General features: G+C 54.7%; 6 protein-coding genes across 6 annotated transcripts; 3 read left to right on the forward strand and 3 right to left on the reverse strand.

The window, feature by feature from the left end:
• Positions 1 to 31: 31 nt before the first annotated feature.
• On the reverse strand, positions 32 to 442 carry DICSQDRAFT_60656 (CENP-B protein; the record flags this gene model as incomplete). The annotated part of the gene is made up of 2 exons (XM_007365808.1): positions 32 to 176; positions 225 to 442. Coding segments are annotated over 2 exons (363 nt in total), but the record flags the coding sequence as incomplete, so codon positions are not given.
• A 234-nt stretch (positions 443 to 676) lies between these two features.
• Positions 677 to 1,039, reverse strand: DICSQDRAFT_17077 (uncharacterized protein; the record flags this gene model as incomplete). Its single annotated transcript, XM_007365809.1, has 1 exon — positions 677 to 1,039. A coding segment is annotated over one exon (363 nt), but the record flags the coding sequence as incomplete, so codon positions are not given.
• Positions 1,040 to 3,029: 1,990 nt separating this feature from the next.
• DICSQDRAFT_60490 (WD40 repeat-like protein) lies at positions 3,030 to 4,109 on the forward strand (the record flags this gene model as incomplete). Its single annotated transcript, XM_007365810.1, has 2 exons — positions 3,030 to 3,319; positions 3,578 to 4,109. Coding segments are annotated over 2 exons (822 nt in total), but the record flags the coding sequence as incomplete, so codon positions are not given.
• A 788-nt stretch (positions 4,110 to 4,897) lies between these two features.
• Positions 4,898 to 5,988, reverse strand: DICSQDRAFT_180706 (uncharacterized protein; the record flags this gene model as incomplete). The annotated part of the gene is made up of 6 exons (XM_007365811.1): positions 5,794 to 5,988; positions 5,595 to 5,733; positions 5,393 to 5,533; positions 5,207 to 5,328; positions 5,064 to 5,153; positions 4,898 to 4,999 (listed from the first exon to the last, which is right to left on the reverse strand). The coding sequence occupies exons 3-6, from the start codon at positions 5,484 to 5,486 to the stop codon at positions 4,898 to 4,900; spliced, it is 408 nt and encodes a 135-aa protein (XP_007365873.1). The 5' UTR covers positions 5,487 to 5,533; positions 5,595 to 5,733; positions 5,794 to 5,988.
• Positions 5,989 to 8,162: 2,174 nt separating this feature from the next.
• On the forward strand, positions 8,163 to 8,633 carry DICSQDRAFT_170182 (uncharacterized protein; the record flags this gene model as incomplete). Its single annotated transcript, XM_007365812.1, has 1 exon — positions 8,163 to 8,633. The coding sequence occupies one exon, from the start codon at positions 8,163 to 8,165 to the stop codon at positions 8,631 to 8,633; it is 471 nt and encodes a 156-aa protein (XP_007365874.1).
• Positions 8,634 to 8,769: 136 nt separating this feature from the next.
• DICSQDRAFT_170183 (uncharacterized protein) lies at positions 8,770 to 9,247 on the forward strand (the record flags this gene model as incomplete). Its single annotated transcript, XM_007365813.1, has 2 exons — positions 8,770 to 8,943; positions 8,999 to 9,247. 2 exons carry the CDS (start codon positions 8,770 to 8,772, stop codon positions 9,245 to 9,247), a joined length of 423 nt encoding a protein of 140 aa, XP_007365875.1.
• Positions 9,248 to 9,618: the final 371 nt, after the last annotated feature.

Raw genomic sequence — 9,618 nt, forward strand, 5'->3', positions numbered from 1 at the left:
AAGTATGTTGTCTTTCGGGCGTAATCGAGGACCCAAAGGTGTAGTGTGATGCGTGACCATCTACGAGGAGGAGGCGACGTCTCCCTGCAGCTTTCTCCTTCGTGTGCTTGTCGAAGTGTTTGATCCACTCAATCCCAATCTCGCCATCTACATAGCCCTTTGGCGAATGACCAAGGCTTTGCTGTGTTAGCATGGCATAGAAAAATGATAGTTATCTCACTTACACGGCCTTGAGCGGGTTGTTCTGCTTCCACTTCGTGTGAAAGGCCTGTCCCTTGAAGATTACGGCAGGCGGAATCGAGGTACCATCGGCGCAGATCGTAACAACGACAGTGATGTTCTCTCGCTCACCACTGCGTTGTTGGTACTGGACCTTCTGTCCGGCAGGTCCGAGTACTCTCTCCTTCAAGCCGACACCCTCCTGGATCCCAGTCTCGTCCATACCGTAGATACAGTCTGGGCTGATCTCCTCCTCACCCTCCTCGCCCTTGATCGTCTTTTCAAGGAGATCAAAGTATGCTTTATGAGTGTGGGGATTGACTGCACGTGCGCGGGAGCTGTCGAGAGAATGGGACCAGTACGGCTTCAGTTTCTCTGAATGGCGCTCAACGAACCGCGTTGTCCATTCCTGACCCACGCCATCTTCAGGGAAGCCTGGTGCTTCTCGCGCCCAACATATCCGGTTGACATGCTCCCGCAAACGTCGGTGATTGAGCGGGAACCCTCGGAGCGCGGCGTTGATAGCGAAGTCGATGACTTCCTCCTCCTCATCCGCCTGTAGCCACCTCTTCTCTGCGTTGAAGTCTCGGATGCTGGGCTTGCCGCTGGCTCGATCGGAGACGGTGCTTTTTGGCAGCTTGATGGACGTTCCGGTCTTCTCGTAGCACTCCTTCTCCACTTCCTTGCAGATTGCTCTCACGCCCTTCAGCTTCTTCTTCCCAGACTGTTGCTCTTCTGTGTACCGGTTGGCTGCGATGGTGACCCATTCTTCCTGAAATTCGGCATCGATCTGAGCCTTCTTTGTCTTGGATAGTGCGCGACGACCAGGCATGGTGGATGGTGAAGTAGGGCAATGATATCTGATTAATCGGTCTACGCTGCTAGAGCGCTTGTCCAGTCCGAGCGGACGTTCAGTACGGCCAAACCAGATTTAGAAGGCGTGACTGAGCGCTTACTTCGGCAAATGTCTCCTCGAGTCGCTCGTAAGATCGCGACATCGGTGAGCACATTTTGAGCCCGATAAGCATATAAATTCCAGCGGTGTCATTTGAGGATACCACTTGACATATCTTGTCAATCTGGAGAGACGGCAGCAGCGACTTCGCTTATGAAAGCCAAAACAACCCAAAAATGGCAGATCTCAGGTGAAGATGACAACTTATATTATTGTGCAGACAACGGGGAGACACGAAAATCAAGATCTAGTGTATTATATGCTGTAGGATGACATTGAGATACATGGAATTGAAGAGGAAGTCAAGGGGAGCGCAGGATTGAGGGAGCGTCCGAGGGACCCATGGGTGTCCGAAGGACCGGTTAAAGACTGTATGGATTAGATATGAGGGTTTTCAAGCAGAATCGAGACCAATCATTGTGTACTTTTGCTGATGATCTGATTGCTTTTCTTTTCGTGATGTCTCACCTGATCATCTCAGCACAGCCCTCAAGTCCATCTCAGCACAGCCTGCGAGTCCGTCTCATAGCTCGCCCCCGGTCCCTCTTGAACTCACCGTATCACTCACCAACTCCAGCGGCCCATGTTCCTCATGGATGATCATGCGACCTCCCTGCATCCTTCGCCTTCGGTTTCATCCCCCGCGCAATCCCCGGCGCTTCCATGGGAGGTCATCGAGAAGGTCATCGACTGCTGCTCCGGCGACATGGTCACGCTGTGCGCTTTCGCTCTCACCTGCAGGCAGCTCCAGCCTCGCACCTTCTTCGTTCTCTTCACGAATGTCGACCTCCTCAGCATGAAGCAGCTCATAGCGTTCTATCATGCCGTCCAAGCTCAGCCCCACCTTCAACCTGTCGTGCGATCTCTGTCATTTCCGTGGGCCGGGGATTTCTTTAATCCATTCCCCCTGCTGTCCATCCTCCCGGGTCTCCGTCATGTTACATTCGATAGGATCTCTTCAGTTGATCTAGGCAACCACGGACCAAGCTGGACCACTCCACTCTGTGGTTGGCAATTCGCGACTAGCCTTCGGAACCTGACGATTCGCTGGGCTTGGTTCCAGACGGGAACCGCTTTCCTTCAATTCCTTTCGGCCTTCCCGAACGTCGAGAACCTCACCTGCGAGCGTCTGCGTCTGAAGACGCATGGAGGTACTCCAGTGATACAAGATCATTCCTCTCGCCCATTACAGCTGCGAACACTGAATGTGAGGGACAACGTGATCATCTGTGCTCCTCAATTTCAATACGCTGGGTTTCGTTTTAGATACTTCCAGACGTGGATGATCAGGTCGTTGAGCTATTGGTTTACGTAGCTCGACCTGCGACTACTGCTACGCCTGCAGTGCGGAAATGTACTCGTGCGCATCTCATTCCATTTCCTAGTTGTATCCTCCTTATAATCCAAAGTAGAAGCCTCGTCTATGCCGCGTCCTCAATTAGGCGCGGATCTCCAGCCCTCCCTGACATGGTGGATACGAGCCGAGACCGAGAAACTCCGTTATGCTATTCAAGTCTTACGCGATTCGGAACTAACAGCTATAGGCGATGTTACTCTGGTCATCTGGGATAGCGAGGTTGGAAAGTTATACAGTGAATGCCGTCAATCTGCTAGCTTGGAGCTCTATGCAGCATTGGAAAACGTCTTGCTCAGATATCCCTCCCATCGCGTACTATTGACAGTTCTCGAAGGCCTCATCCTGAACGAACGGAAGATCTCCTGGTCGGACGAGTTCCGCAGGTGGCTCTGTCCGATAAGCGAGAAATGGGCGCTGACAGAAGATGTCAAATACTGTGAGTCCCGTTGAATCAAAATGTTTCCGAGTCGGACGTTGACTTGAGTAGCTGGTCTACCTGGGCATGACTCAAGCGTCAACGCACTTGTCATCTCGCCAGATGGGCGGTGGGTGGCGACGGCCTCTGATGATTCCACCATCATTCTCTGGGATGCCCGAACTGCCTGCATCTCGGAAGAGTGGTTCGCCCACGACAGACAGGTCTCGGATCTCGCGTTCTCACCAGACGGCCGTCACCTAGCGTCCGCAGGTAGTGGCGGGCAGGTCGTCATCTGGGACATCAGCCGTGACCGCCCGCACCAAACGGCTACCCTCGAAGGCCATAATCTGGGTTACATCAGAGGCTGCGCGTGGTCGGACAACGGTGCATACATCGCGTCCCGCGACGCCGACGACACTGTACGACTGTGGGACGGACGATCATTCCAGCTGCTACGGGCCCTTGACGAAACAACAATCATTGACCCCCTGTTTTCCCCCAACGGCCAGTGGTTTCTAGTCCACCATCCAGACAGCTGTGGCGTTTGGAAACTTCCGTCCCGCACATACATGTCACTCCAACTCCAACGTCAGCAAGATGGCCCGAACGACTATCCCGTCACAGCCAGATTCAGCCCGAAAAGTACACGCGTTGCTGTCGGATATATGAATGGGGTGATCCGCGTTTGGAATATGGAGACCAGACAGGATCCTCTGTGGTGGAAGGCACACGAAGATCAAGTCCTCGATGTGGCCTTTTCTCCGGATGGTCGGCTGCTGCTCTCAGCGTCGAGCGACAACACAGTGAAGACATGGAACACACGGAATGGTGCCATGGTCCAGTCGCTCGAGGGGCACGAGAGATTGGTGTCCGCAGCATGCTTCTCCCCATGTGGGCAGTACATCGCCTCTGCATCCAGTGACCTGACGGTGAGGGTGTGGAGGACTAGCGACGGGTCGTGCTCAGCGACGCTCTCCGATCACGGCGACGCGGTCATGCATGTTGCATTTACTCCAGACGGGACGATGTTGTGGTCTACAGGATGGAATGGGACCGTCTTGGGTCGTCGACTAGAGGACATCATCCCGAACGACTTCAACTCGACTCGTGTAGATAACCGACTACCCTTGTTCCGCTCCGCTTCCCGTCTGTCTAGATAGATCAGAATGTGTGTATGCTAGATGTCCGTATACCCTCGATCTCGCTTACGGTGACTTGTATGCCCATACCCTCGTTCGCTCATCCATACGACTGTCGATCATGTAAAGCCTTGTCCTTCCTCCCCTAGTTGCCAAATCACACGTGATCTCTCTCCACGGCCCAGGCAACGGCGGATCTACGAGTCTGCCGTTCTATCGACATATAAACACACAGAAGAGCGAGAAACAGTTAGGGGCATGTATCGTGCAGAAATTGACATGGACATGGGAGGGCACGATGGGTGACAAGCTGCTAGTAGTGCGCAAGATAGCTCGCTGGACAGCAGGATCCCGGTCAAAGTTCAGTGCAACACGACAAGCAACAGGGGCAAGTAGCGTCCGCAGGCGTTACATATTCACTACAGCAGTGTCCAGAGAGGGAACAGCAGCGAGTAGGCACAGACGAAGTAACTTGAGGCTGCTAGTCAAATGCGAACACCAGCAGGCGCCGCAAGCCAGCGGGACCCCGGTCCGGAGAGCGGGCCATCTCTGCCCAAATTGTCGCCGCGTTCGACACTCGACTTGGACATTGCGTTCCTTACTCAACAGCGCTCTGTACTGGACTTGAAGAGGCTCAGACCACAAATGTCGAAATAGAGTCGCGATCTCTGCCGGAGACGTACGTTCTGAGACGGTGTACAGAGGCTCCTCGACGAGAACGAGCTCCGAGCGTTGGAAGCTGCACGTTGCGAATGCTCCGACGCCGTGTTTGCTAGCATTGAACATCAGACCTGACGTACAGTTGTAGTCTAAGGGAGCTCGAGGGTGATGCTTACCGTGCTGCTAGTGGAATACGCCAGAATGTCGTCATTGAGACAGGAAGATCCGCCAGGGGCAGTTTGAGAGGTGTGCTGCCAGCCAACGAAGGATTCAACATGCGAGCCAAGATTGCCACATGAAGAGATAGTCACTCACGCCGATAAAGTCTAATCTAAATAGAGCTGCCTGGTCTCCAACACCGTCTGCCACTGTCTTCGCGCCGTGGAAAGGGATTGCCGGGTCGTACTGCATCTATGTCAGCTTCGACATGAACGCTTACGATCGTTATTGAGACACACCGTGTTTCCGATCACGAGAATGCTGTTGGCAAGGGTCTTGTTGAAAGGGCCTGTGCATCGCTCGACAGCGCGCCCTGGCCAGAAGGAGCAAGCGAATGTGGTTGCAGGCCACTGCGCAGCGTCTGCATAACCACGCTCTATGAGTTGCATGCACCCATGACTTTGGAAAGGATCACGAAGGCGTACACATATGAGATTCGTTCTGCGACGTCGAGACAATAATCTTGAGCACGTTCTGCATGGTATCGTTGGCGGTCGCGTCGGCGGCGTCACTGCACATGATTGCTTGCGTGGTGTATGTGACGTTCCTTGACTCGCTTGAAAACGCTACCACTTCGCTATCAGAGTCTTGATTGATGGGTTACTCACGGAAAGACTAGATAGTCACCTAAACGTCCCTGACTGCTTCGTGGAAGTAGGGATACTCTGAGATTCGGAAAGCACGAATTGCTCCGCCTGGGGATGGATGACGTTCATGTACTTAGGCCACGTGGTCATAGTGTACATGTTGGGCTAGAAGGCTTAAGCTAGAGGATCGTGCTTGTGAGGGGGTGCTCGCGTTGTATGCAAACGGTCGTCGCACTTACTGTTCATTTGTCCTGACGTCTGACGAACGGACGCGTTAGCACTTTGAGCATCATGTGTCGCCTTGAGCATCATGCGCCGCCTTGAGCATAGCTTGAACACGGTCATGGACATCTCCGGCGGATGCGAACGCGCAGCCTTCAGGACCTGTTAGGGCACAGGCCGTGACGACGCCTTTGTATACGTCATCTGACGATATCAATTGACTAGGCCAACCCTGAGATACAGTAAAGAGATCAGTCCCTTCCGGTGGCAAACATGGATTTGACCTAGGTACGCACGAGCACGCCGAGGTCCGGATCGAAGATATCCGCCCGAGGACCGACGACGCCGTCGAGGATAACGCGACCTGCACGCTACAACCGAGATGAGCCATCTCCCGACATACGCACATCTGCCCGCTCACCTCGAGGAACAAATCAAAGTGGATGTCTCAGCCGTGTATCCTCGCAACGATATACCGGGGGGAACACGCACTACCCAAAAACCACGACCTAACAATGGTCCCATACGACAGCCCGATGAAATTGATTGGGGATCCCAGACAATCCAGCGCGTCTGCCATTGCGGCCAAGTCTCTTACAGGCGCTGCTGTCCCAATGTACCGCAAGTATCGTTCCATCCGCGTGCTGCTGGCAGGGCAATCCGAGCTCGTCGTACTTCTGCTTTACGCCTTATGCACGATGTCGGGGTGCAAGGCCAGAGGTTGCAGCCTTTACCGCGTACGACGCTGATGTGCCGCAGCCTGCTATGCACCTCGTCGTTGAGATTGATCTAAGCAAGTGTCACAACACCAGTTTTGCTTAGATTCGCCGTGGGCATCGTTACTTATAGCCTAGAGGAGCCTCCGATTTCCAGCGCTCGTGCCACCTTCCAGAGGGTCTCTGCGCGATGATGATGTCAAGGAAAGGAAAGGACTTGGACTCTAAATGGTACCATCGTTGAGGCAGCGTCCATCAGCTTCACGACTTGCATCGACTTGAGGTTTTCTTACCTGTCTTTCCCTTGTCACTTCCACGCAAGGCTTCTTCCTCTACGTCCCGTTTGCTGCCAGGGGTTGATTGATGTCGTGATAGGACTAAATTTCGCATCATACTGAGTCGCCCGTTGGCGTGGTGTTCTCGTTACGTCATATGCTGACTGATACCATACACATGGCGCGCGAGAAGACCTCTCGGGTCAGAGGGGGGGAGGTTACCCCCAAGCCCAAGCCGTTGGTCACAGCAAGTAGGCGAGATGGCCACAGCAGCAGCAGGTTTCGAATGGCGGTTCAAAAAAACCACGCTGCAGCCAGCGGAGTTCGCAACCAAATGTAAGCGAGTGGGGACGAAGGCGGTGCGCACTTGGACATGCTCTCTCATTAATCACTTGTCCCTCATGCTCTCTCTTCTTGACCCAGGAGCGTTGCGACTCTGTAGACGGCGCGAAAAGGTTATTAGGAAGGTGCCGCGCGCGTACGATGCTGAATGGACTGACCTGATCAGCTCGTAACCGTGATCGCAGCGATATACTAGATATATGCGCTTGCACATTAGACGATCACACTGAGGATACGGCGGACACCGATGGATTGCACCCTTCGTGCCCGCAGGCGTTGTGGTGGGCGATGTGGAAGCGGATGCGGAAAAGAGACGCCTATCCGGGATGTCGATGTGGAGCGCTGGTGCGCCGGTAAGGGCCGAGCGGGGCGGATGCGCTGGGCTCGTCTGCGTTCGCGATCGCCGACGCCTCTTTCTGCCTTTCTCCTTCACAGGTACGTCGGCCAGACTCTGGTTACTTGTCGCATCTTTACTCAAACCAGACTAGTAGCTAGGAAATGACCTTGTCCACTATCCACTCCGTCATCGACGAAATCAACCGTCAGGCCGCTTCTCATCAAACAAGACAAGCGTTTTCAGGATAAATATGGCCGAGACCGGTTTCAATATGGATTTAATGGTTGGCGCGTCTTCGTTCAGCCTTCGGCGGACGTGGATGACCCATACTTCAGCCCTGCTGTGAGCTCGCTCACGAGCTAGGTCCACCTGAACGAGGCGATGCTGTTTTGCATTTGCGCACGCATAGAGGTCCTCTCAACATTCCTCATCCCCGTCTTGTGCCTCTCTCGGAAGGTACTCGAGCTAATTTTTCAAAGCGGGGAGTCGCATGCCGCAGGACCATCGGATCATCGGATCATCAATAACTCTCCCGTGCCCTCTCGTTGTCGCTGTCTCCCGCCATTAGCGCGAAATGGCGCTCAACACCCCCGATCTCTGGACAAACATCAAACATCCACGGCCGTACCGATCGATGGCGTCGATTCGCACTCACACACTCCGAACCAGCCACAAGTTACGTAGTCGGTGGCCGCCCCGCCAACGCCGGCGCTCCCATGCTCCGCCACCTCCAGCTCTCCCTCACTGATTACCAGGGAAACCAGGAGGTCCTCAAGGGCGGCGCCGATGCTCTCACTTTCGTTCGCTTCGACTCGCTGTCCACCCCGTGGTCCGCGCCACCCCTCCATAACCTCGTCGACCTCCGCTGGCTCTGGTACCAAACCAGGCTCCAGTACGAGCAATTCCGGAGTGTCACCTCCCCGTCGCCCAATATCCGTGCGCTCATTCTCCGGGGCACATCCATCCACCTCCACGCTGGCCGCGCGTACCCGCCGCTGCACATCCCCACGCTCCGCTACCTCGAGCTCTCCGGCGAAACAGCATGCAAGATGTCGTCCCTGTTCGAGACCCCGAACATTCAGGCGCTCACGTTCGCGAATCTCGATGAGGCCGAGTTCCGCGAGTTTGTCGCGCCCCTCTGCCTCTGCACCGACACCTCCGCAACAGCATCTGCCTCCCCCTCCTGATCTACATCTGGAGCCGATTCAATGGCGTGCCCAGCGCCCCACGCGCCCTCACGATCCCGTGCAGCAGGAAGTAGCCGGCCTCGTCGTGGACGAGCGTCGGCTTCGTCAGGTGCGGCCAGCTCGACACTCCCTCCGAATGCTCGTGCTCGTGCTCGTATACGTACCCGTGCGCGTCGGGCCCGGCGTGCTCCTTGCTCAGGAGCTGGAGCAACTTGGGTCCTCTTTACCATGTGGAGGGTCTTCGCTTCGCCTGCGAGGCCCTATGCGCGTAAACGAATTCGCACCTTCACACTCACGGTTGTTCAAAGACGTGAGTCACTGCGCAAGCTTCTTTTCTTGTAGGCTTCGGCTCACTCTCCATATAGCTCATCACAGTCACGAAGCCGAACAAGCCGTTCCAGTACACGGCGAAGGGAACGCCCCGTCGTCACGTCTCACTAGATGAGTACGCAGAAGAGATCGAAGAGCTGTACAAGAAGCTCGAAGAATCCTCACAAGTGGATATCCCTGTTCCCCCTTCCTGGTCAGCTGAGACTGTGCGAACGTACGTCCGAGGGGTGGTCAAGAAGGTTATGAAGGTGCCCAATATCGAAGATGACGAAGACCTGTTCTAGCAGGGCGGCGATAGGTATGTTGCTCTGCGCCCCACTGTCTGTGACATTCCGACTTACGAGGCCTATTTTGCAAGCTACCTGGATCAGAAATACAGTGCTTCACGCTATAAGGACCACAACTAAGCTCTCCGTTCATGACATCCCACTGAACTTTGTCTACAACAACCCGAGCATAACGCAACTCGCTTCATTCCTTCTCAGAATCCTGTCTGGGACAGCCGTAGGCAAGGAAGAAGAGCGTGCCTCTCGCCTTACGCAGATGGAGTCCATGCTGTCGAAGTATTCTAGCACATTTCCCAAGCCGAGCTGGCGCGGGACGTCATCCAGTAACGTCAGCCACAATGGCCACGGGCTTTCGCAAGAGACGATCC

The sequence above is a fragment of the Dichomitus squalens genome (assembly GCF_000275845.1).
Source record: "Dichomitus squalens LYAD-421 SS1 unplaced genomic scaffold DICSQscaffold_14, whole genome shotgun sequence".
NCBI lineage: Eukaryota > Fungi > Basidiomycota > Agaricomycetes > Polyporales > Polyporaceae > Dichomitus > Dichomitus squalens.